Source organism: Rhinoderma darwinii, chromosome 7, assembly GCF_050947455.1.
Source record: "Rhinoderma darwinii isolate aRhiDar2 chromosome 7, aRhiDar2.hap1, whole genome shotgun sequence".
NCBI classification, from domain to species: domain Eukaryota; kingdom Metazoa; phylum Chordata; class Amphibia; order Anura; family Rhinodermatidae; genus Rhinoderma; species Rhinoderma darwinii.
In genome coordinates, this window is record NC_134693.1 from 13,255,406 (window position 1) to 13,282,396 (window position 26,991).

At 43.5% G+C, this 26,991-nt stretch overlaps 2 protein-coding genes across 3 annotated transcripts in view; one reads left to right on the plus strand and one right to left on the minus strand.

The window, feature by feature from the left end:
- Window positions 1-618: 618 nt before the first annotated feature.
- On the minus strand, window positions 619-11,798 carry LOC142657045 (uncharacterized). 2 transcript variants are annotated; one of them, XM_075832094.1, is made up of 9 exons: window positions 11,706-11,798; window positions 10,561-10,647; window positions 8,034-8,164; window positions 5,716-5,807; window positions 4,913-4,983; window positions 4,680-4,788; window positions 3,979-4,084; window positions 2,852-2,963; window positions 619-2,123 (listed from the first exon to the last, which is right to left on the minus strand). In XM_075832094.1, exons 1-9 carry the CDS (start codon window positions 11,733-11,735, stop codon window positions 1,044-1,046), a joined length of 1,818 nt encoding a protein of 605 aa, XP_075688209.1. In that variant the 5' UTR covers window positions 11,736-11,798; the 3' UTR covers window positions 619-1,043. The 2 variants fall into 2 exon arrangements, with proteins under 2 accessions (XP_075688209.1, XP_075688210.1); XM_075832095.1 differs by lacking the exons at window positions 5,716-5,807; window positions 10,561-10,647; window positions 11,706-11,798 and having other exon boundaries at window positions 8,034-8,159.
- An 11,248-nt stretch (window positions 11,799-23,046) lies between these two features.
- IL23R (interleukin 23 receptor) overlaps window positions 23,047-26,991 on the plus strand; it is a 42,996-nt gene continuing 39,051 nt past the window's right edge. The window contains exon 1 of the mRNA XM_075832096.1: window positions 23,047-23,116. Coding sequence (XP_075688211.1) covers window positions 23,047-23,116 — 70 coding nt within the window. The remainder of the gene's footprint in view (window positions 23,117-26,991) is intronic.

The window sequence follows — 26,991 nt, forward strand, 5'->3', positions numbered from 1 at the left end:
CAATAAACACAAAGTAGAACGTCACTATGTTTATTGCAGTTAGTTGTGCGTATTGTTTCTGCATTTCAGATGCTGTAAAAGCAACATAAACTGATATGATACAGTACAAGAGCCACACACATAAGAGAGCCAAAGTGCCAAAGCGGTTGTCCAGCCCATAAAAACTGATGACCTAACCTCAGGAAAGGACATCAACATCTGATCGGTCTATCCTAAGAACAGGCCATCAATGTTTGGGGACTGGACAACCCCTTTAATTAACTGAGTGACCTGATGAACAGTGCCTGCAGAGCGCCCCCTATAAACAGAGTCAGTACAGAAGGGAAGCCGGACCCGAGGCAAACTTTTTTTAAACAAACTACTGACATGTCAGAAGCTTTGATTGGTGGGGGTACGAGCACTGAGACCCCCCACCGATCGCTAAAACGAAGCGGCAGAAGTGCTCGTGTGAGTGCTGAGACGTTTCGTGTCTGTTTGGCTTTTTCCGTAAAGCCGATGTAGCGGAGTACAGGCTTATAGACTTTCTATTGAGTCCGTACTCCGCTACATCGATTTCCGGAAAAAAACGAACAGAAACGAAGCGGCTCAGCGCTCACACGAGCACTTTTGACACTCCATTTTAGCGTTTGGTGGGGGTCTCAGTGCTCGGACCCCCACCAATCAAAACTTCTGACATGTCACTATGACATGTCAGTAGTTTGTTGAACATTTAGTTACCCTTTAATATTGTACTTTGCGCTTCTTTTCTTAAGATTCACAACCCTTTTATACACTCCTCTATGACCATCCAGATTATTTGATAATCCAGCACCTGTTAGACCCCATTGAAGCCGGACTAAAGGAATTTTTCAAGCATAAGGGAATGATCAGATTTAAAATGCAAATCTCTATCAACAAAGGTATCAACAGATATTGGAGGAGGGAGGGACAACTTCACGTAAATGTCAGCTATAATCTGATTGGTTGAGATATAATTTCCCCTCCCCCATAATGTAATCTCTATAATCCGTGTCAAAATGTGATACATGTATAGGTAATATTACTTATTCCGAACTATCTGTAGGTGCTGTTGGGATATTAATAACTGGGGATGTATTGGGATGTACTGGGATGGAAAACCATTTCTGGACTTTCTCCTCATTGGAATCATTCTCAGAACCGGTCATTTCGGAGAACTCAAGTTCTGGAGTAGTGCGGGGCTGCCCTCTTTCATACGTTGACTTTACAGTCGCACCACCTTCCATCTTGCTTTCTTCTTGAGAACCCTCAGTTGACCTTTCCCATCCCAAGTATGTTCCTAATGGATTTACTTCAATGGGAAAAGATCCAGGTTTCTCATTTCTATTCTCTAATATCACAGACTTCGTGGTAAACATCATCGACCTCATCCCAGACGTTGGCATCACCATGTCCTTCTCCAGCTCTGGAGATACTGTAGAACTTAACTTCTTCTTCTGTAAAGGCTCAAGTGGACCCTCAAGGGGTGATAAGGGTTTTGAGATGGTAATGTAGCTCCAGTTATGTATTTCCCGTACACTGTTGGGTCTTGGAATTGGGGAACTTGAGGATCTTGCACTGTTTGGACAATATAACCTTGATACATGGTGGGACCTTCCGTGAAGAGATGGATCATCATCTGTTACCTTCATAGGGTTCATTCCATTTATGACTGGTCCAACACCATATTCTTCATCCTTCTCATAAGTAGGAGAAGATATATGTATCGATTTACCATCTTGTCCCATATTCTTGCCATTGGCAGGATTTTTTACTAGTTTCTGCTTGGCAACATTCCCTTCCTTGGCCATTTCCACCCTTTGCTTTGACCCATCTGCTGATAGGTAATGTAGGATGATCTTCATGTTATCAGATGATGACCTTTGCTTGGTTTTGCTCTTCTTTAGCATGGCATTGTGTAACCCAAGTTGCCTATTTCTTAGAAAGTCTTTGGTATAATCCATTTTGTTTGGCAGAACAGGACCGGCTCCGGGTGGAGGGAATGGATTGCTCATTGGTCTTTTGGAACTTAAGAAGTAGATGGGTCTTGTAATAAGTTTCCTCTGGAAGTCGGACAGGTTGTTTATGTGATTGTTGTAAATGATTGGGTGGGTTTCACTTACATTCTGCAAAGGAAAACCGTAAATGTAATATAATTCCGTATTTTATTAAGATGTTAAAGCAGATCTGTCAGGTCTCCCATTTGCAGGCATCATAGGATAGAGGAGAGGACACTGAGATGGGGGATATATAGTTTTCTATGATTTGGTTGACTGTTTTCATGTAAGAAGTTGTTTAACTCTGTGCCGTTCCTCTGTTATTCCTACTGGAAATATATGAATAAATTGACAACTGGGTGTTACCATTCCACTTGTCAAAGGGGCGTGTCCCTGCACAGTCTGACAATATCAGCACTGATTGGACACTGTCAGTCTGTGTAGGGACACACCCCCAGCTGGTAACACCTAGTTGTCAAAAATAAATTTCTAGGAGGAATAACAGGAGGAACAGCACAACAGAATCGTTATATTATGGGGAATGAAAGTAATAAAATAGACATGTCAGGTGACATGACAGCTCCTCTTTAAATAGTTTTTTTTCCTACATGAAATACTGATATACGCTATATCTGACAGCACAGCGTCTCCCCCTCTATCATATACTGCCCTCAGAGAGCAGACATGACAGATCTTTAAGATTTTCTAGTGGTGGGCAACTTGTGATTCTCTCCAGACTCCGCAGACTTTCAGGGCATGCTGAGAGTTGTTGTTCTGGAGAGCCCCAGGGAGCAGACAAGTGCTCAGGATTCAGCATAATATAAAAGTATTGGTAAGAGATAATGAGACAGTATTACCTGAAAGGGTCCCCGGATTGTCTTCTGTCTTACACTTATAATTTTATTGTCAGATTTCTTCATTTCATCCTCTATGCACAAGGAGACGGTGATGGCTTTCTGGGTATTTTCCCTGTTAGCAGAAAAAAACAAAACATTGATCTCAGTATTGTCCCACTCCAAGTGAGCTAAAATGTGGAGGTTGGAGGTGGCTTTAAAGGGTTTTCCAAAACTGGAATTTTGATGGCCCCTCCTTAGGATAGGTCATCAATATCTAAACAATGGTGGTCTGACTCCCAGCAGCCCCACAGATCAGCTGAATGAAGGGGCACTCCAGCGAGCAACGCCTCCCCCTTATTGTTTACCCAGACACAGCGCCTTACATTTAGTTGTGGCTCTGCCTGGTACTGCAGTTCACAGATAGGACTGAGCTGCAGTACCAGGCACAGCCACAACCAAATGTATGGCTCTTTGCCTGGATAAACAATGAAGGGGTCACAGCATTAGCTTGAGCACTGTGGTCCCTTCATTCAGCTGATCATTGAGGGTGCTGGGAGTCAGACACCCATCAATCAGATATTGAAGGCCTATTCTAAGAGCAGGCCATTATCATTATTACAGTCTACCTTTTAAAGTAAAGCTTAATCTTGTATAACACAATGTTTAAACTCTTCACCATTTCAAGATTACTGCTTGCAGTCAGTGAATGGGAACATCTGAAAACCTATCTTGACCTAGTCCTGCTCACACAGCTGAATTTGTCACAAAGGAGAGATTTGATACACTGTAACAAGCCCGGTACATGCACCAGTTTTCAGTCTCTGGATGTAACGAGAATGTTCTCATTCACTGACAGCATTCAGAGATCATGAAAATGCTGAGGAATTGAATAACAAAGCGTATTAGAAAAAATAACAACGATATTCATTTATAAAAGACACATTTTTATAATTCCTATAACCAACATAAATCAGAATAAGTGACCCATGTATCGTTCTATGTAACAGTCTGCCCCCTGCTGGTGGTGTCTGGAATTTGTTATTCTATTTGTGTTATTCTATACATTTAACCAAAGAAACCAAGAAATCCAATATTACAATGAATAAAAACAATGGCATAAAAAAAATGCAATTAAGGATTTATTTTACCTGGAAGGAAAAGTGTGCTCTGTGATGTTTTGTGCGCTGCCGCATCCAAATGACGTATTTTCGGGTCTGCTATCATCTCCATATGGGGTCATGTCTGATTTTTCAGCTAAAATACAAAAATTCAAGAGTCTGAGATGTTAAGGAAACACAATAAAGCATGGTCAGATATGAAGAATGGGCACTGTGCCCACATAATAGCGCTTTTCAGTGCCCATATAATACCATCATTTAGTGCCCACCTAATAAAGCCGTATAATGTGTACATGATAATGTCATGCCGTATCCAAATAACAGTGCCCAAATGATACCACCATTCACTGAGAAAAGTGCGACAAGCAGTGCCCACATAAAACAATGATCAAATAATATCACCAATCAATAAAAAATGAAAAGTGCAAGAAGCAGTGCCCACCTAATAATGCTAAACAGTGCCCATATAATACCATCATTCAGTGCCCACATAACGTGTACGTAACAATGCCATACATACAGTATCCAAACAACAGTGTCCAAGTAATCAACTTGATATAAATGTGACGTGATCTGCCAGGGAAGAAGTTTACAGAAGTCTGATTGAAGGTGTGGATGGAGTGGTGGGGACCCAAGGGCATTTGCCCATGCTATGATCTGGCCCTGTGGCTTATCATTACTATTACTATAGAGCCTGCATATTCTGTAGCTCTGCTCTCATGGTGACCAACCTGTTGTCCCAGAATCTTGTTCCACAAGGAATGGCGCCCCCAGGCTGGACAGGATGGGACCGGTATGCTCCACGTGACACAGAGTATCCAGGTTCGGTATCAATTCCACCTAACAGGAAAAAACATGTAAATGTCTGCAACAAATGGATCAAAAATCAATCATCAAGAATCATTCACCATTCACCGTACTCATACACTGATTCCACCTGAAGAACGCGGCTCAGGTATCGTACCTCACTTCTCCAAGGTCTCCTCCGGTTTGCGGAGACACATCTCAGCTTTGTCACTTTCTTCCGCTGTCTCTCTGTTATTGATACACAACGCGTTACTAATATAAATGTGATAAAATAATTAAAGCTCTATCTTAATTTTTCATTATTTCTATACACAGTAACATTGAGCATCCAGGACTCCAGAAATTCTGATAGCCTGGCACAGAACAGCAAGATAATCTGGAATTTCACAAGACTAAAGCTTTATATAAATATGTCCGCAGATATAGACTGAGCCAATGTACATCAGGTTTATAGAGTGGGGCACTGCTTATCTCAGGCTCTGCTTATCTCAAGCGAATCAATAGGATTGGGGAGGTAAAGTCCAATATGTCTGATCCAAGTCTCCTCCCTAACAGCAGACAGTGAGGAACTGACTGTTATATTCAGCCCCTATAGACTATAGACTGTCCGCAGGATCAGATTTGGGGGAGTTGGGGCTTATAGCAGACGGCCAGTGTTATACCTACCATAGAGGTAGACCATATTACTGCTATGGGGCCCGTATAGAGCAGGGGCACAGCTATTTATTGATCCTGCTGCTTTTCTTCACATGGTCAATGATAAAATTCTGAGTTCCTGCAACCGCCACTAGGGGGAACTACAATGGGAAAAAGCTGATTGAGGTAGGGTCCTGTTGCTGGGACACCCAGTGAGTATCTGTTATTATCTTATAGGGCATATGGACGGAGATGCTTAATGCAAACAATCCCTCTAAAAATTCATCACTTTGTCAGTGATAACCTACAGGATTAAGAACACACCTTCCCTCTCGTAATCTTGAGAAATGCAGGGGCCGGGCGCAGTGAAGGGTCGTAGATGTACGGTCTTTCCCAATTCAGTGTTAATTGGATATCTAGGGAAAAAAACTGGACTGAGCACTGTAGAAGAATAACACACAGAAGAGAAGGTCTCTGAATGCGTCCGGTACTATGGAGGAATCGACAATCCTTTCACTCTGGAGACTCCAGTGGGTAGATATATGCTTAAAAGGGTCATCCGGTTTATATAGCCCCTTTATACTGGAGGGCAGGAGCCCACTTAGAGTTAGATGTTAAATTTATTTCTGCATGCAGCTGCCACTAGGGGGAGCTCCAATGTATGTATGAGCTGTAAATGTAGTCAGCGCCCTCTGGTGGAGGCTGGAGGCAGCCAGAGTTCTTTTTAACTCTGCAGCTGTGTGAATGAAAGCAGGAGATTTGGAGGTTTGTAATAGAAAAATAGAGCTCTGACCCCTATTACCCACCTTACCAACCTAAATCACCCAGAATATTAGGCGTTAGCCCCTAAAACCACCCTAGACCTCCAAGGATATTAGGCATAACCACCCTAGAGCACTACGGATAATTGACTCCTTTGCTACCCTACACCACCATAGATATTAGATATTAACCCCTTAATTATTCTAGACTCTTAGGAATTTTACCAGGAATCACTAACCCCTAAGGGTATGTTCACACGCTTAACAAAAAACGACTGTAAAATATGGAGCGGTTTTCAAGCGAAAACAGCCTCTGATTTTCAGACGTTTTTAAAGCATCGAGCGTTTTTTGTTGCATTTTTTACGGTTGTTTTTGGACCTGTTTTTCTATTGACCCAATGAAAACCGGCTCAAAAAATAGCTCAAGAAGTGACATGCCTTTCTTTTTTTATTGGGCGTTTTTTTTTACGTGCCGTTTTTACAAATTGAAGTCAATGGGTAGATGTTTGGAGGCATTTAGCTTCTGTTTTTTCAGCAGTTTTTCAGGGGGCGTTTATGGTCTGAAAAACGGCTGAAAATAATCTGTGGGAACATACCCTAAACCATTCTATGCAAAAACATGTGATGTAGAAAGTTGGCAACGTGAGTACAATCAGGGTGCATTTTGTCATTTCCGCCGTGGGCACCAATCAATTTTGAAACCCCCTTGTCATCGCCGCGTCCCTTCATTGTTTAACAGACACAGCGCCGTACATTTTGCAGTGGCAATGACTGGTAGTGAGCTGCAATACCAGTCATAGCCACTGCAAAATGTACGGAGCTGTGTCTGGTAAACACTAGTCAGCTGATTAGTGGGGGTGCTGGAAGTGAAGCCCCCACCGATCTGATATTGATATCCTAAGGAAGGCCATTAAAGAGGCTCTGTCACCAGATTTTGCAACCCCTATCTGCTATTGCAGCAGATAGGCGCTGCAATGTAGATTACAGTAACGTTTTTATTTTAAAAAAACGAGCATTTTTGGCCAAGTTATGACCATTTTTGTAGTTATGCAAATGAGGCTTGCAAAAGTCCAAGTGGGTGTGTTTAAAAGTAAAAGTCCAAGTGGGTGTGTATTATGTGCGTACATCGGGGCGTTTTTAATACTTTCACTAGCTGGGCGCTCTGATGAGAAGTAACATCCTCTTCTCTTCAGAACGCCCAGCTTGTGACAGTGCAGATCTGTGACGTCACTCACAGGTCCTGCATCGTGACGGCCACATCGGCACCAGAGGCTACAGTTGATTCTGCAGCAGCATCAGCGTTTGCAGGTAAGTCGATCTTACCTGCAAACGCTGATGCTGCTGCAGAATCAACTGTAGCCTCTGCTGCCGATGTGGCCGTCACGATGCAGGACCTGTGAGTGACGTCACAGATCTGCACTGTCACAAGCTGGGCGTTCTGAAGAGAAGAGGATGTTACTTCTCTTCACAGCGCCCAGCTAGTAAAAGTATTAAAAACGCCCCGATGTACGCACCTAATACACGCCCACTTGGACTTTTACTTTTAAACACACCCACTTGGACTTTTGCAAGCCTCATTTGCATAATTACAAAAATGGTCATAACTTGGCCAAAAATGCTCGTTTTTTAAAAATAAAAACGTTACTGTAATCTACATTGCAGCGCCTATCTGCTGCAATAGCAGATAGGGGTTGCAAAATCTGGTGACAGAGCCTCTTTAATATCAAAGTCCCAGAAAACTCCTTTAAAAAATCATGCATGATTCAAGATTTACTCCGGATGTCCTTGTCTTGACCTTGGACTTTGGGCGGATACTGATACTGAGAAATACAATAAAGTTCTATAGAACTAGGACTCTTATAATTCTTGGATGTGTCCCACCTTGGAGATCTGGGTGATGGGGGCTTCTTGCGGTTGGTTTTCTCATCAGAATCCTGGTAAATCTCTGGCTCAAAATCGAACAAGGGGATTCTTAGAGACTGAATCCTCTGCAGGCAGCTCAGGCTGCGTCTCTAGGATAAAAAAAAGTTAAATATGATCTACAACTGCATAAAAGGACAGCGTAAAATCGTGTCTAATGGACACTTGAATGGGACTGAGCTGCAATACCAGACACAGCCAATAGACAAGGGTGGCGCTATTCTGGAAAACTGCTGCCATGTTCTAGTTTCATACAATAGCATTAAACTCTTTACTGTCCCGCTGACTCCTCTGCCTACCACACACACACAATACATATAGTATATATAAATAGAGTCGCTGCCAGTCAACGACCCCCCCCCACCCAAGGTCACGCACTCCCTGCCGTCGGCTTTTGCTATCTGTTGCAATGGCATTATATATATATATATACACCTTTCCTTCCTTTTGAATCCACTTCTGGCTTTGGCTAAAAAAAACTGCCACAAAAACTGCATCCAAACTGTGTGTGTGATCAAGACCTAAAGAAGTTTAAGCGGAGGTTTCATCAGTGATATACAAGTTATACCCCATTGTGATTATCGTCGATCGGCACTCGTTACCGGGCACAAAATCTGCCCTAAAGGTCCAGTTACATGAGAAGATGATTCCAACGCTAAGGCCGGGTTCCCTCCGGTCGGATACGCTGCGTAAAAACCATGCAGTGTATCCGACCTGGAACCCGCAGAACATTCCGTCTGAAAAACCGCAACACATTATGCGTTTTTAGAGTATTAATAATTTTTAAAAAAAAGCCCATACCTAGGTTGTTGTCATGGTGACGAGCCCCTCCATGGCTCGGCCTCCCTTGATGATACTACAGCCCATGTGACCGCTGCAGCCTGTGATTGGCTGCAGCGGTCACATGGGATGAAACGTCATCCCTGGAGGCCGGCCTGCAGGAAGTAGCAGGGAGTTCTGTGCGAGTATGAATTTTTTCTGCGTTGTGATCTTTAGCGGCTGCATCGCTGCGGTTCCACCGCAAAAGTCGCAACACTTGTCTTTCTGTTGCGGGTTTTGCATTTCCATTGACTTCAATGAGGAAAACCCGCACCAGAAAAGCAACGAAAACGCAGCATAAATTGACGTGCTGCGGATTTAAATTCCGCACCGCAGGTCAATTTATTAGCGTTTTCGCTACGTTTTTTTTCCGCAGCGTGGGCAGGAAATTTTCTAAATCTCATCCACTTTGCTGCTATTGTAAATGCTGCGGAATTTCCGCACAGAATTCCGCAGCGTTTACGCTACGTGGGAACCCGAGCTTAGGGTGCAAACGAGCGCCAATCAACGAGACAAGGAGCATTGATCAGTAATGTATGGGGCCGGGCCATCGTTACTACAATCGCTCGTCCTCGTACATTTCCATCATGTCGGCAGCACATTGTTGTTTACACAGGGAGATGCGCCGCCGACATTTACTGCAGTCTAAACGAGCGTTTGCCCGATAATTGGCCTCAGCGAGCGATCGTGTAAAATAATCTCTGAATGTAAATAGCTGCAGCAACTGAACGATGTGCGACATAGGCCTAAATGGTTAATTTGTAAATCTTAAGACAATACCGTTGTGTATTGATACCTGTCTGGAGTACTTGCCCGCTCCTGCGCGGCGCGCTGCGTAATATCGTATTACAGCACAATAATAACATGAAGTCACAAATCTGTCATAGAATCTGTGAATGTGACTTGTGGTTCACAGCTCCAAAAAGGGGTCACCGCAGAATTTCTGCTGAATATGATCTGTGCCCTACATTTACATTTCAGCGTTGTACGGGGGAGGGGGTAAGTGCACGTTCTGTCGGTAACACAAGGGAGGGGGACACCTCACAAACCACACGGCTTTATTACAGTAATGGGGGTCTAACTAATGTGCCCTACATGGTAAACTAATAACCGTGAAGAAACTGTAGGGACGGAAAAAATATTCATAGACTTGCCAGATTATCAGATGTTCTGGATCAGTGGTAGCCAACCTGTAACTCTCCAGCTGTTGCAAAACGACAACTCCTAGGACTGTCAGGGCATGCTGGGAGTTGTAGTTTTGCAATATCTGGAGAGCCACAGGTTGGGGACCACTATTCTGGATAATTGGGCACTAAAAGAAAAGGATGTAAAATGTACAATAGCCCAAAACATATAAAACAGTTTGCGGAGTTTCAGGTTCCCTCTGCTCAGTCTTGGAAAACCCTCTATGCCAGAAACTAGTGCCGGATTAGGGGAATTTCTGGTCTACAGGATGTAGAAAAAAAATCGGTGGTCACAGGAGAACCCTTGTCCACATCCTATTGGAATATATGAAGATCATATAAGGGAGTCCTCAGGTCAGAAACCTCCTTTATGAGCCAGAGCGGATGTCCGCCATGTAATTCTACATTTCGCCTGTAGTGGTCGCCCTGCTCGCAATCTACAATCTTTTGATTGCTCATTAGTTTATAATTAATTGATGACTCACTTTTGCATGTTTGTCCAGAATGTCCTGTGAATATTTATCCAGGGCCTCAAATTCGAGCAAAATCCTCTGAGTCATTTCTCGATTAAACTAAAAAAAAACCATGAAAAACTGATAAAACATCTCAAAGGGATTCTGACTGTATAAATGATCATTTGTAGTTTCTCTTTGTGGCCTTTGTTCTATGTGACGATTAATTAAAAATATAATCACTAAGGAGAAGACTTCTAAGACAGCGCGGCGGCGGCCGCGGTTCGAGGCAGCCTCCATTTTTCCTATGCTCAAAAAGTTGCAAATGACCATTGCAAAAAATCTGACACGTCACTGCCATGGAGCCCGAGTCTAAAACGTAAAGCTTAGCTATATCTGTTTCTGGGAAAGCTGGGTGTATTTGCTCCTTCACCATCCACTATCATTATGGCCACCACATAATGACCATAAGGGTTATCACCCAGTTTTCCTAAATTCCTGCATGGAAAATCAGTCAAGGGTGGAAGTATATAGCTACATAACTAGATAGAATTGGCATGCCGTACGCTAGGAAAGCTGCTTGTCAACTTCTGCGGAAGCCCTAATGACCGCCATATTGGTTGTCACCCTGCTTTACTAGAAACAGATGTAAATTGAAATAGATTAATATAATTTTTAACAATTTGACAGAAGAAGACGACTTAAGAATTCAGTAAAAATTTCCCAGCATGCATTGTTTATGTGCGCAGTGAAATATTTATGGACCCTTTTACAGGCTGCACTTTTGGTAAAGGGGAGGTATTACCACCCGGTAATCATATATATGGCCCCATAAATCATTTACGGCAAGACAATGGTTCCCATGACAAAGGATTGCATAGGGATCGGTAGGGATTACTGTGTAGGTTACACCCCTATAATTCATAGAAATTAACATTATGCTGCATACGCAATCTGACTTTTTTTTGCATATTTAGTTACTGTTACAATCTACAACTTGTGGTTCTATAGTCTTCATGAAACTACAACTCCCAGGGCATGCTGGTAATTGTAGTTTCACAACAGTTTGAGACCCATAGGTTACATTTCACTGCATGAAGGGTTTGCACATTATACCAGTCAATCTGGAGCCCTGCTGATGAGTCATATGCTGAGATTATCCCTCCTGTCATCATTACCGCGTGTGTCTGGATCCCTGTGCTTGGCATTCATGCCCAATGCAGCTCTTGTCTTCAGCTCTTGTGCTTACAACAAAGTGGCATCAGATATGCGCGTCCTTCTGGTTCCTATGGACACCACACGCACTTCACCTGACTGTCCACTAGAGGGAGCCGCTATGAAAAGAAAGTTTCTAATAAACTGATTTGAGATACAATGTTGCAATTCTGCTGCTTATTTCCGTTTGTGACTTGGTGAACTGAAAATTCCAGAATGCCCCGAAGTCAGAATAGACCAGCAATGTGTACTAGAGCAGAATTAGAAGTACTGAAGCAGGGACTATGTAAAAACTGTCTTTAATTTGGTATATGTCTGTAATCTATTACTTAAAGGGGTTGTCTAGGAGTAAAAAAACATGGCTACATTCTTCCAAAAACAGGGCCACACCTGTCCATGGGTTGTGTCTGTTATTTCAGCTAAGCCTTGTTTACTCCAATAGAGCCAAGCTGCAATACCACACGCAACCTGTAAACAGGTGTAGTGCTGTTTTTAGAAGAAAGTAGCCATGCTGACAACGGATGATGTATCCACCAATCAGCTGCTCTGGCTGCCTGCGGGCATCGGATGTCTTTGCACAGTATGCAGTAGTTGGAGCCAGAAGTAGTTGGCTCTGTACATTGCATAGCGGCCGTGCTGCAGAACTACAGCTCTGCTCCGATTCACTTGAATATTACTGCAGCTCCACCGCTCTTCCGTGACCGGAGCCATCTGCTTCCGGCATGGACGTGCGGTGCCCACAGGAAGCCAGAGCGGCAGACCGGTGCGGGATCCCGGTGTCGGACCCCACAGATCATACCTCTCAACTTTTGAATTCGGAAAAGAGGGAAATTTTTAAGCCACGCCCCTAACCACGCCCAATATCCTGCATAAACACATCAAATCACGACCAGATCCTTCTGCAAATAACGCGCGCTCATTCTCACTGCGGACCTCTAGACTGTCTGGATATCACAGATATTATGGATCCGGTTATATCTTTGTGTTACTTTTCCTATCTTGGGTATAACATTTGCTCATCACGGCGGCAGCAGCTGCAGGACAAACCAAAAGGCTGAGAACAATGAAAGTCAAGAGGGAGACCCTGTGGTTGATGACTTTTCAATTGACAGGTAGCAGAGTTACATGATGGGGATTTTTTCTCCAGTTGTGTAACTCTGCTACCAGTCAATGGAAAAATCATAGACCAGAGCCCCCTTGTAGATTGCGCCACACACAGCCCACCTGTACATAGTGCCAGACACAGCCCCCCTGTAGATAGCTCCAGATACTGCCCCCTGTAGATAGCTCCAGATACAGCCCCCCTGTAGATAGCTCCAGACACAGCCCCCTGTAGATAGCTCCAGACACAGCCCCCTGTAGACAGCAATGATAGAGGGAATTGGATCCAGCGCTAATTTCGATAAAATGGAAACTGTTTCCAAGTTTTATTCAATCATTGTTTAAAAAGGATCCATAGGTTGGAATCCTGGTGTCCAAGAAGGGATATCAATACAAAAAGGGGGAGCCTACGCGTTTCAGACGTCTCGTGCGTCCTCAGCCATGACTAATCAAAATTAGCGCTGGATCCAATTCCCTCTATCTTTGCTGTCTATACATCGTGTGCCGACACGAGGACTCGTGCGCTGTCAACGATACAAAATAACATATCAGGTGAGCTGGAGGATTCCTCCCCTCTTCTTTTTTCTAATAACAGCCCCCCTGTAGATAGCTCCACACACAGCCCCCTGTAGATAGCGCCATACACAGCCCCCCTGTAGATAGCTCCAGACACAGCCCCCCTGTAGATAGCGCCATACACAACCCCCCTGTAGATAGCTCCGGACACAGCCCCCCTGTAGATAGCTCCACACACAGCCCCCCCTGTGGATAGCTCCACACACAGCCCCCTGTAGATAGCTCCATACACAGCCCCCCTGTAGATAGCTCCACACACAGCCCCCCTGTAGATAGCGCCATACACAGCCCCCCTGTAGATAGCTCCACACACAGCCCCCCCCTGTAGATAGCTCCACACACAGCCCCCCTGTAGATAGCGCCATACACAGCCACCCTGTAGATAGCTCCAGACACAGCCCCCCCTGTAGATAGCTCCACACACAGCCCCCTGTAGATAGCACTACACACAGCCCCCATGTACATAGCTCCACACACAGCCCCCCTGTAGATAGCTCCACACACAGCCCCCCTGTAGGTAGCGCAACACAACCCCCTTATAAGAGGTAGCCGGCCCTACTGGTGACACTCTCCGCTCTGCTTTGACGTCACTCACCGTCGGAAGGCAGGAGTCTTGCGGCGGTGTTCTCACTGGTGTCTACTCCGGTCCACTCCCATGCCGGCATCGATCCCAGTGAGAACACCGCCGCAAGACTCCTGCCTTCTTCTGTTTGCTGCTGCTGTCGTCTGGCATTCCGGGGCGCCTGTCAGCAGCGATCAGCTGTTTTGATACAGCTGCAGCGCCCAGCGGGACATTTTGAAGACCGCCCGGGACGGGGGGACCCCGGTGAGAAACCGGGACTGTCCCGCCGGATCCGGGACGGTTGGGTGGTATGCATATACTGATGATCTATTCTGTGCATAGGTCATCAGTTGTCCGGTTGTAGACAACCCCTTTAAAGTCTTGAACGTGTGATTGATGCTGCAAATTGAGACGGTTTTACTGAAGAATCGCATTGGGTGTGTCTGGGGTTACCTGGGACTGGAGCTCTGCAGTTTTTCTTCAACATTTCTTTAACTTTGCAAATGAGCAAATCGATTTGCTTGTTTTTCCAATTTACTTGGTCCATAGATACAATTTGAGAATCCATTCACCTAATGTTCTCTTATAATGACTAAAAGCATACATTTGGTAGGTTAGTAAGAAGTCGGAGAAAGACTGACACAATGTGACTGCAGGATCAGACTACATAGTTTGTAGTCTGTTTCCATGGAAACTTATAGGTCAAAGTTGGTTCATTCTTTCTTTTTTTTTTTTTTTTTTTTTTTTAATCAATAAATTTTTATTAAGATTTTTTTTATTTTTGCAACAGTACATAACAAGACTTTGGTCCTAGGAACACGGACCCAGTTGTAAAGCAGTAAACAAAGTACATGTGATATCAACATATATAACACACATAATACATACACAAACATATATCAACATTGCTGCTTATTCTTTCATTTTATATGCACTGGAGCAATAAAAAAATAAATAATGTTTACGAAGGTGTACATAGGCTTTAAATAATTTAATCCTGACTATCTGCAGCCACCACTAGGGGGAGCTTAATGCATATAGATTTATACATCCCTGATTGACGTTAATAGTAGCTGTATAAATCCACAGGCACTGAGCTCCCCCTAGCGGTGGCTGCAGGCAGCCACAGTTTTATTATTTACAGTGTAAAGGAAAGCAGAGGATTTGGAGCTCACTGGGGAGATTTTCTGGCATAAATACATTGAAAAATATTGCATTTGGGCTGAACACCATATTCATAAAGCCCCTGTGCCACTTTTTCTAACATGTGCAACTGTGTCGGGAAAAAGCGGGCCGGGTTTTAGAGTAGCACAGATTGGTTTTGTTTTGCTATTTATTTATTTCGTTATTTATTTATTTTGCTGTGGTTTGCTATGATTTCTTTTATGCCTCTGGCTCCCCCTACTGGCGACTTCAGGCAGCTATTATTGTATCACTTACCTCTGTAACACAATCAGGGTAGATTTCCAACCTGCAGGAGATGGTACGGCTTGTGAGGGGACTGACCAATAATGGCCTACTGCAGTGACCTGTTCTCAATTGCCACAGCGGGCCGTGATGGCTTATACAAAACACGTCATAAACAGAGATCTGGAGGGGACCTGAACAGGACGATGAGGGCACGGCGATGGATAATAAAGGTATATATAATGTTCATTGCTGAGATGACTGAGCGGTTGTTCGCTCTCACTAGCCCCGTCCATATACTCTATTAGGGCATATAGATATAATAGAGGGGGATCCGCCACTCAGAGGCCCCTCCATGACCCAGAACAGATAGCGGCCGCTCTTACTCCGGAGGACTTGGCACAACTATACAGAGAAACCCCTTTAAGACTCCTCATGTCATACTGTAAAGGAAAATGTTTTATACATTTATATCTATGTACATATGTACAATTCCCTTCCTTCCCATCATAGGGTTATGGCTACATTGGGCACTTGAGTGCCATGCATCTGATTTGGTGACTGATAATTTAGGAGTCTCTTGCTTCAAGAGCGAAGTGCAATAATTCAGTGACTTCATTCATAGTGTCCAGACTTGTAAGCGCGGGCCAGTTCTCCTTCCAGGACTGGTGACAATAAGGTCAGGTAGTGTTATCTGGAGCACTGCGCTGTCTGTAAAGGTTACGTTCTGAGTATTGAGGTTACCGCTGCATTTGCATTTATGTCCCAGATTCAAGATATAGGACACAGGTAGGCGGGTTACAGAGATGAGCAGATAAAGGGGCTTTCACTTCAATACTGCAAGACACTGGCACGTATCCTCCAGCTCTCACAGGGTAAGGTAGGTCTGATAGCTACGTCTGCTTTTTAAGGTTATATATAATATTTTATGATGTATTGTATACGATAAGACAGAAGGTAACACATAAGAAAGAAGTCTTAACCTGAAGAGGCACTTGTTGACATCGTCTGAGATCTTATTGAGACTCATCGGAAACTGTCATCAGTCCGTGACCTGGGACCTCCACTCCGTACAGACTGGTGGGGCCCATAGACCTCTTCTGAGTTCTGTGCCCCTTTGGATTTCACCCCAGAGGTCTTGGAATCTCTGAGTTGTGTCCACAGGTCTCCCATTGAGATTAATGGGACTGTAATGCATATGCTACAAAATGAGGGGGCGCAGAAGCGAAGTAGGCACAGTCTTTCAAATTATTTCTGTTTTATGTCATGCGTTTCAAGCATTTTTAATAGCGTTCTTTCATAATGAATGACATTCTGTAAAGGTGTTTTTTTCAAAAAAGATAGAAAAGCCTATGGGGGAAAAAAAGCCCAAAAAAGCGCCATATCTAGAGCAGGCAGCGTTTTGAAAAAAAAAGTGCCACTAATGCAAAAACACTCCAAAAACTAAAAAAATGCTGCGTCTGTAAACTTTACAATATTTTACTATAGATGTTAGAGGTAACATTTGGCCATTCAGTTTTTCAACCCAAAAAAATGCAGCGAAAGACCTGACCGAAAACACAAGTAAATGCTGTTTGTGAATCCAGTCTAAAAGGGTTGTCTCCTGAAGATAATCCTTTAAATCATAGGAAAACTCCTTTAATTTGTCCTGTGATACTTTTGCCGGCTCAGCGATCAGTTAAATTTTTGGTTATGAAAAAACCCCAAAAACCTGGGATACAGCAAGCCCTGTCACAACCCTGTAAAATGACATCATTTATTTCATGTCATTTAAAAAAACAAACGGATAAATACAGATATTTTTATCTTTCACATAGTTGCCACTATATAGAATTAAAGGAACTGCCCTTCATGAATTTGTCCGTGTATCCATTCGGTGAATAGTTACTTTAGAGTTTTGCACTGAGAAGTGGGAAGAGGGTTAATACATTCATGAAAAAGGTCCAACTTCAGACCTGCAGCCAGTCATGTATTACCACTTCAGTGCCCGTTGCAGGGGAATGTAGTACTACATATGACCAGTAGGGCACATGGAAAGGAGTTGTCTTAGGCCCTGTTCACATCAGCGTTGCCCTTCCGTTGAGGGGTTCCGTCTGAGCTTTCCACAGTCGACTGCGCTAGTGATTCAGTCAAAACAACGGAACCCGTTCACAACGGTGACAAACAGAAACCATTAGCAAAGTTTCCGTTTGCCTTTCCGTTGAGGGGTTAACCCGACGGAAACCTCAGACGGAACCCCTCAACGGAAGGGCAACGCTGATGTGAACAGGCCCTTAGAGCCATTGATGATGTGTGATCAGTAGCCACAGACATTGGATCAAAGTTTTGCTGTCACAAACTGTTGGTAGAATTACAGGTGACCATCAGAATACATTTTTACACAACTCTTCAATCCCAAGAGATACATTTAGGATGAATCTCATCAGATTTTTTCAACTGATGCTGTAAACCAGGAGGCTACATGAAGCAACAGTTGAGGTCCTCATAGCCCTGCGTGATTATTATCAGCTCACCCCTCCATTTCTGAGATTAAGAATATATTAGGGAATTGCTATTTATGCAATAGTTTATATAAAAACAATACATTAGCTTGTCAAACCTCTCAGGCGGCTGACAATCTGATTGAGATTTTTTCTGGAAGTGAATTGTTAACTATGATTGCAGTAACAGGGAAATTTTCAGTAAACCACATCAACAATTTAGCAATCGGCTTTTATCTGTAACCACACCAGGTAGATCATGGGGAAAAAAAGAATGCGTCAAACATGATATTGTATGTAAGGGTATGTTCACACGAGGGCGTCCGTAACGGCTGAAATTACGGGGATGTTTCAGCCTGAAAACATCCCCGTAATTTCAGCCGTAACGGCATGTGCAGGCGCTTGAACGCCGCGTTAATTACGGACGTATTTGGCGCTGCTATTCATTGGAGTCAATAAATAACAGCTCCAATTACGGCCAAAAAAGTGACAGGTCACTTCTTTGACGCGGGCGTCTATTTACGCGCCGTCTTTTGACAGCGGCGCGTAAATTACGCCTCGTGTGAACAGACAAACGTCTGCCCATTGCTTTCAATGGGCAGATGTTTGTCAACGCTATTGAGGCGCTATTTTCAGACGTAATTCGGGGCAAAAACGCCCGAATTACGTCCGGAAATAGGCCGTGTGAACATACCCTTAAGGATGTGTACACCGTTGCAAACCCTCTGACTGTGCATTAGCAAGAAGTAGGGGACAGAAGGGAGCATGACTGCAGGATCTGACTACACAGGGTTTGTTTGTTTGTAGTCTGTAACCATGGAGACACATAGGTCTGCATATGAGCTGTATACACATATATATATATATATATATATATATATATATATATATATACTTTCGATATAGCGTTTTTATTGTGCCCAAAAACATTGTACAGGATTAAGCAAGGTTTCGACCCGTAACAGTGGTTGGGTCTTTACATTGAGCAATAGTGACTTAAATAGAGGAGGTAGTTAAATTATTTTGGAGGTCTGACTTTTTGGAGGTCCTGGAGGTCGGATCTCCACCAATGAAATATTGATGGCCTATCCTAACTCTGGGTGATCAATGTTAAACTTATGGATTGCCCCTTTAAAGAGGCTCTGTCACCAGTTTGTAACTGCCCTATCTCCTACCTAATCTAATAAGCTCTTTAAAAAAAATAAAAATTATTGTTGACCAAGTTATGAACATTTTAAGATTTATGCAAATTAATGCCCAACAGGGAGTTTTTTTTACATTTCACCAAGTGGGCGTTGTAAAGGCCGATTGGTCAGCGTCATACAATTTTCTTTACAACACCCACTCTGTGAAAAGTAAAAAAAACTCCCAGTTGGGCATTAAGAACAAATTTGCATAAATCTTAAAATGTTCATAACTTGGTCAAAAATATATATATTTTTTTGTTGTTTTTTTAAGTAAAAAACAGTAGTTATCTCAATCAAAGTGCCTATTAGGGTAGGTAGGAGATAGGGAAATTATAAACTGGTGACAGAGCCTCTATATGTACATATGGTGAATGTTACCAGTAGCCATTTAAGTGTAAGGTGTACTGGTAAGGCTGTGTTCACACCACGTTCAGCGTGTATGCTAAAGGAGTCCCTTTTAAACACAATGGATGCCAAAAGAGTGTCCTTTTGGCATCCACCGTTCAGGTATACAGTTGCTGTGCTTTCCTACACATATAGCCACCCCAAAAAACATATATCATGCAGAATGATTATTATTATTTTTTTTAACGTGAAGGTTCATAAATGATGAATGAGGCTGTATAACATACAGTGGCATACGTTGGGACACTAGGTTTGGCTCCAGGAATACGTCCACGAATATTTACATGCGCCCCTAGAAGTAATGCGAACAGAGCCTAAATGTGAGACAATCCTTTTATTTCAGCTCATATTTCAGTCAAACTATAGTTGGATTGTTGTGATGGGATCACCTATAACACCTTGCATCAGTCTCGGTTCACTGACCACAGGAATACGGCGAAAGGCGCCAAACACATATTGTGAATTCAGATTTACAGAAGGGGGTGGGGGAAGGGAGGGGATTCCAACAGGGGGGTACATCTGTGGCCTCTGTTTCCCGTGGCATCTCCCATAAATAGAAGCGGAACTTGTAAGGACAAGGCAAGCAGTAAAAGATATAGAAGTCCTATGGGGTAAGTAGCAATAAATACAAGGTAAAAATAACGGCATCTTATTTCCTCAGCCGCTTTATATTGGAGGTAGACATAATCCAGCAGGAATCTATGCAAATTTTTGGATTACCCATCAATTTCGAGAACAGGGGTGGATATGCCACCAAAACCATATGACATATTTAAAAGATAATGATCAGATTTCCTCTCATCTAATGCTTTAATGAGCAATGTAATTTTTTTAAATATTTTAGAATTTTTTTTTACGCAACTTTTACGCAACTCAGTAGATTACATAGGCAAGGTAAAAGTATCGTATGGAAGTATACATGTGTATGTATACTGGTACACATATGGAATATATGTAAAGTGAATGCCCTTGTTTTAATATCAATTATAGCCATTGGATGATAAAATTCCGGCTACCTGCAGCCACCACTAGAGGGAGCAGAGGAGCTTACTGCATACTGTGTTATTGAATTTAATGTATAAGAGGTCTGCAGTAAGCACCCTCTAGTGGTGGATGCAGGTAGCTAGACTATTTATATATGTATGCAGGGGATATGAAGCTCTGTATTTTGGAATCCATGTAATACAGATCCCGCAGTTGGTCATGGGATTGAAGCCTTAATTTACATGAAAAATAGTTTAACATGTAAATCCCCTGCATTATTATCCTGAGTTTAAGCTTTTATTACAGTCCACAACTGCATTAACATTTGTTCGAGGTTCAGAGATGAAATCTCCTAGTATTCCTTGCAGGCTCAATGTCTGCACAGACCATGCTCTGTCATCTTTACACCAGGCACAGTACAGTAATCAGATGTAAGAGAAACTTACTAACCCCCTGCACTATAGGAGCTCAGCTAAGCGGTTAAGGGGTGTGTTGGTCGACAAGCTTGTTGAATGTTTCCAATAGATTTGTGAGTGCAGCTCTGGAGTATAATACAGGATGTAACTCAGGATAATTAATGTAATGTATGTACACAGTGACTCCACCAGCAGAATAGTGAGTGCAGCTCTGGAGTATAATACAGGATGTAACTTAGAATCAGTACAGGATAAGTAATGTGATGTATGTACACAGTGACTCCACCAGCAGAATAGTGAGTGCAGCTCTGGCGTATAATACAGGATGTAACTCAGGATCAGTACAGGATAAGTAATGTAATGTATGTACACAGTGACTCCACCAGCAGAATAGTGAGTGCAGCTCTGCAGTATAATACAGGATATAACTCAGGATCAGTACAGGATAAGTAATGTCATGTATGTACACAGTGACTCTACCAGCAGAATAGTGAGTGCAGCTATGGAGTATAACACAGGATGTAACACAGGATGTAACTCAGGATCAGTACAGGATAAGTAATGTAATGTATGTACACAGTGACTCCACCAGCAGAATAGTGAGTGCAGCTCTGCAGTATAATACAGGATATAACTCAGGATCAGTACAGGATAAGTAATGTCATGTATGTACACAGTGACTCCACCAGCAGAATAGTGAGTGCAGCTCTGGCGTATAATACAGGATGTAACTCAGGATCAGTACAGGATAAGTAATGTAATGTATGTACACAGTGACTCCACCAGCAGAATAGTGAGTGCAGCTCTGCAGTATAATACAGGATATAACTCAGGATCAGTACAGGATAAGTAATGTCATGTATGTACACAGTGACTCCACCAGCAGAATAGTGAGTGCAGCTCTGGAGTATAATACAGGATGTAACTCAGGATCAGTACAGGATAAGTAATGTAATGTATGTACACAGTGACTCCACCAGCAGAATAGTGAGTGCAGCTATGGAGTATAATACAGGATATAACTCAGGATCAGTACAGGATAAGTAATGTAATGTATGTACACAGTGACTCCACCAGCAGAATAGTGAGTGCAGCTATGGAGTATAATACAGGATATAACTCAGGATCAGTACAGGATAAGTAATGTGATGTATGTACACAGTGACTCCACCAGCAGAATAGTGAGTGCAGCTCTGGCGTATAATACAGGATGTAACTCAGGATCAGTACAGGATAAGTAATGTAATGTATGTACACAGTGACTCCACCAGCAGAATAGTGAGTGCAGCTGTGGAGTATAATACAGGATGTAACTCAGGATCAGTACAGGATAAGTAATGTAATGTATGTACACAGTGACTCCACCAGCTGATTAGTGAGTGCAGCTCTGGTGTATAATACAGGATATAACTCAGGATCAGTACAGGATAAGTAATGTATGTACACAGTGACTCCACCAGCAGAATAGTGAGTGCAGCTATGGAGTATAATACAGGATGTAACTCTGGATCAGTACAGGATAAGTAATGTAATGTATGTACACAGTGACTCCACCAGCAGAATAGTGAGTGCAGCTCTGGAGTATAATACAGGATGTAACTCAGGATCAGTACAGGATAAGTAATGTAATGTATGTACACAGTGACTCCACCAGCAGAATAGTGAGTGCAGCTCTGGAGTATAATACAGGATATAACTCAGGATCAGTACAGGATAAGTAATGTAATGTATATACACAGTGACTCCACCAGCAGAATAGTGAGTGCAGCTATGGAGTATAATACAGGATGTAACTCTGGATCAGTACAGGATAAGTAATGTAATGTATGTACACAGTGACTCCACCAGCAGAATAGTGAGTGCAGCTCTGGAGTATAATACAGGATGTAACTCAGGAGCAGTACAGGATAAGTAATGTAATAATTTTACAAAGTTGATCAGTTAATGTGTATTATATATATTGCAAAATGTTGTTCAAAGATGGACTTACCCTTTAACACTAGGTTTTCAATAAGGTACTTTGCTGCCGTAGTGGTGCATATAAACATGTAATTTATGATTTTGCTGTTAAGTGATGGTAATTTAGGATGCAATGTCTCAATGTGGAATACTGTTTTAATGACCTCTTTTATTATTCTTGCAGATGTCGTTAATGCTTTTCTTGATGTGATATGCCACATTTAGATATGGAAGTCAAGCTTTCAAAATGGAATGTGATTTTGGTTTTTCACGTATTCATCATTAAACCATCAGAAGGTGATTAATTACTTTTAAGTATGATTCCACTTTTAGCAACATTTTAAAGTGAATGTCCACCCTTTAACACCCTGTAATTTTTAGGTCCCACAGTCTGTGCTAATTTCTTAATATATCTTTATAGTGGTCAGACCTCACCTCTGCAGGTACAAAGCCAAAAAACCTACACAAATAGTTAAATGATAAAATATGGATTGCCTGCAGCCACTATAGGGTGAGCTTAGGAGCTTGCTGCATATTTATTTAATATGCAATTTAAAGAGAACCTTTCACCTCCCCATATATGTGCAGCTGAGTGCAGCATGTAATAGGGAGGTCTATACTACACCACACAGGAGAGCTGACAAATCCTCTATACTAAACCACACAGGAGAGCAGACAAATCCTCTATACTAAACCATACAGGAGAGCTGACAGGTCCTCTATACTACACCACACAGGAGAGCTGACAAATCCTCTATACTATACCACACAGGAGAGCTGACAGCTCCTCTATACTACACCACACAGGAGAGCTGACAGATCCTCTATACTACACCACACAGGAGAACTGACAGATCATCTACACTACACCACAAAGGAGAGCTGACAGATCCTCTATACTACACCACACAGGAGAGCTGACAAATCCTCTAAACTACACCACACAGAAGAACTGACAGCTCCTCTATACTACACCACACAGAAGAACTGACAGCTCCTCTATACTACACCACACAGGAGAGCTGACAGCTCCTCTATACTACACCACACAGGAGAGCTGACAGCTCCTCTATACTACACCACACAGGAGAGCTGACAGCTCCTCTATACTACACCACACAGGAGAGCTGACAGATCCTCTATACTACACCACACAGGAGAACTGACAGCTCCTCTATACTACACCACACAGGAGAGCTGACTGCTCCTCTATACTACGCCACACAGGAGAGCTGACAGCTCCTCTATACTACACCACACAGGAGAGCTCACATATCCTCTATACTACACCACACAGGAGAGCTGACAGCTCCTCTATACTACACCACAAAGGAGAGCTGACAGTTCATCTATACTACACCACACAGGAGAGCTGACAAATCCTCTATACTACACCACACAGAAGAACTGACAGATCCTCTATACTGCACCACACAGGAGAGCTGACAGCTCCTCTATACTACACCACACAGGAGAGCTGACAGATCCTCTATACTACACCACAGAGGAGAACTGACAGCTCCTCTATACTACACCACACAGGAGAGCTGACAGCTCCTCTATACTACACCACACAGGAGAGCTGACAGCTCCTCTATACTACACCACACAGGAGAGCTGACAGCTCCTATATACTACACCACACAGGAGAGCTGACAGATCCTCTATACTACACCACACAGGAGAACTGACAGCTCCTCTATACTACACCACACAGGAGAGCTGACAGCTCCTCTATACTACACCACACAGGAGAGCTGACAGCTCCTCTATACTACGCCACACAGGAGAGCTGACAGCTCCTCTATACTACGCCACACAGGAGAGCTGACATCTCCTCTATACTACACCACACAGGAGAGCTGACAGCTCCTCTATACTACACCACACAGGAGAGCTGACAGCTCCTCTATACTACACCACACAGGAGAGCTGACAGATCCTCTATACTACACCACACAGGAGAACTGACAGCTCCTCTATACTACACCACACAGGAGAGCTGACAGCTCCTCTATACTACACCACACAGGAGAGCTGACAGCTCCTCTATACTACGCCACACAGGAGAGCTGACAGCTCCTCTATACTATGCCACACAGGAGAGCTGACAGCTCCTCTATACTACACCACACAGGAGAGCTCACATATCCTCTATACTACACCACACAGGAGAGCTGACAGCTCCTCTATACTACACCACAAAGGAGAGCTGACAGTTCATCTATACTACACCACACAGGAGAGCTGACTGCTCCTCTATACTACACCACACAGGAGAACTGACAGCTCCTCTATACTACACCACACAGGAGAGCTCACAGCTTCTCTATACTACACCACACAGGAGAACTGCCAGCTCCTCTATACTACCCCACACAGGAGAGCTGACAGCTCCTCTATACTACCCAACACAGGAGAGCTGACAGATCCTCTATACTACACCACACAGGAGAGCTGACAGCTCCTCTATACTACACCACACAGGAGAGCTGACAGCTCCTCTATACTACACCACACAGGAGAGCTGACAGCTCCTCTATACTACACCACACAGGAGAGCTGACAGATCCTCTATACTACACCACACAGGAGAACTGACAGCTCCTCTATACTACACCACACAGGAGAGCTGACAGCTCCTCTATACTACACCACACAGGAGAGCTGACAGCTCCTCTATACTATGCCACACAGGAGAGCTGACAGCTCCTCTATACTACGCCACACAGGAGAGCTGACAGCTCCTCTATACTACACCACACAGGAGAGCTGACAGATCCCCTATACTACACCACACAGGAGAACTGAAAGATCCTCTATATATACCACACAGGAGAGCTGACAGATCCTCTATACTACACCACAGGTGAGCTGACAGATCCTCTATACTACACCACACAGGAGAGCTGACAGATCCTCCTTACTACACCGCACGGGAGTACTGACAGATCCTCTATACTACACCACACAGGAGAGCTGACAGCTCCTCTATACTACACCACACAGGAGAGCTGACAGTTCCTCTATACTACACCACACAGGAGAGCTGACAGATTCTCTATACTACACCACACAGGAGAGCTGACAGCTCCTCTATACTACACCACATAGGAGAGCTGACAGCTCCTCTATACTACAACACACAGGAGAGCTGACAGCTCCTCTATACTACACCACACAGGAGAGCTGACAGATCCCCTATACTACACCACACAGGAGAACTGAAAGATCCTCTATATATACCACACAGGAGAGCTGACAGATCCTCTATACTACACCACAGGTGAGCTGACAGATCCTCTATACTACACCACACAGGAGAGCTGACAGATCCTCCTTACTACACCGCACGGGAGTACTGACAGATCCTCTATACTACACCACACAGGAGAGCTGACAGCTCCTCTATACTACACCACACAGGAGAGCTGACAGCTCCTCTATACTACACCACACAGGAGAGCTGACAGCTCCTCTATACTACACCACACAGGAGAGCTGACAGATCCTCTATACTACACCACACAAGAGAGCTCACAGATCCTCTATACTACACCACAAAGGAGAGCTGACAGATCCTCTATACTACACCACACAGGATTACTGACAGCTTCTCTATACTACACCACACAGGAGAGCTGACAGCTCCTCTATACCACACCACACAGGAGAGCTGACAGATCCTCTATACTACACCACACAGGAGAGCTGACAGATCCTCCTTACTACACCGCACGGGAGTACTGACAGATCCTCTATACTACACCACACAGGAGAGCTGACAGCTCCTCTATACTACAGCACACAGGAGAGCTGACAGTTCCTCTATACTACACCACACAGGAGAGCTGACAGATTCTCTATACTACACCACACAGGAGAGCTGACAGCTCCTCTATACTACACCACATAGGAGAGCTGACAGCTCCTCTATACTACAACACACAGGAGAGCTGACAGCTCCTCTATACTACACCACACAGGAGAGCTGACAGATCCCCTATACTACACCACACAGGAGAACTGAAAGATCCTCTATATATACCACACAGGAGAGCTGACAGATCCTCTATACTACACCACAGGTGAGCTGACAGATCCTCTATACTACACCACACAGGAGAGCTGACAGATCCTCCTTACTACACCGCACGGGAGTACTGACAGAT

Bases quoted from the DNA above. Each gene is read 5' to 3' on its own strand.
- LOC142657045 (XM_075832094.1), bottom strand. From the start codon at position 11,735: ATGCCAAGCACAGGGATCCAGACACACGCG. The intron at 2,964-3,978 runs GTAAAATAAATC...TTCTGCTAACAG, and splicing joins GAGCACACTTTTCCTTCCAG to GGAAAATACCCAGAAAGCCA. The intron at 2,124-2,851 runs GTAATACTGTCT...TTTCCTTTGCAG, and splicing joins CAATCCGGGGACCCTTTCAG to AATGTAAGTGAAACCCACCC.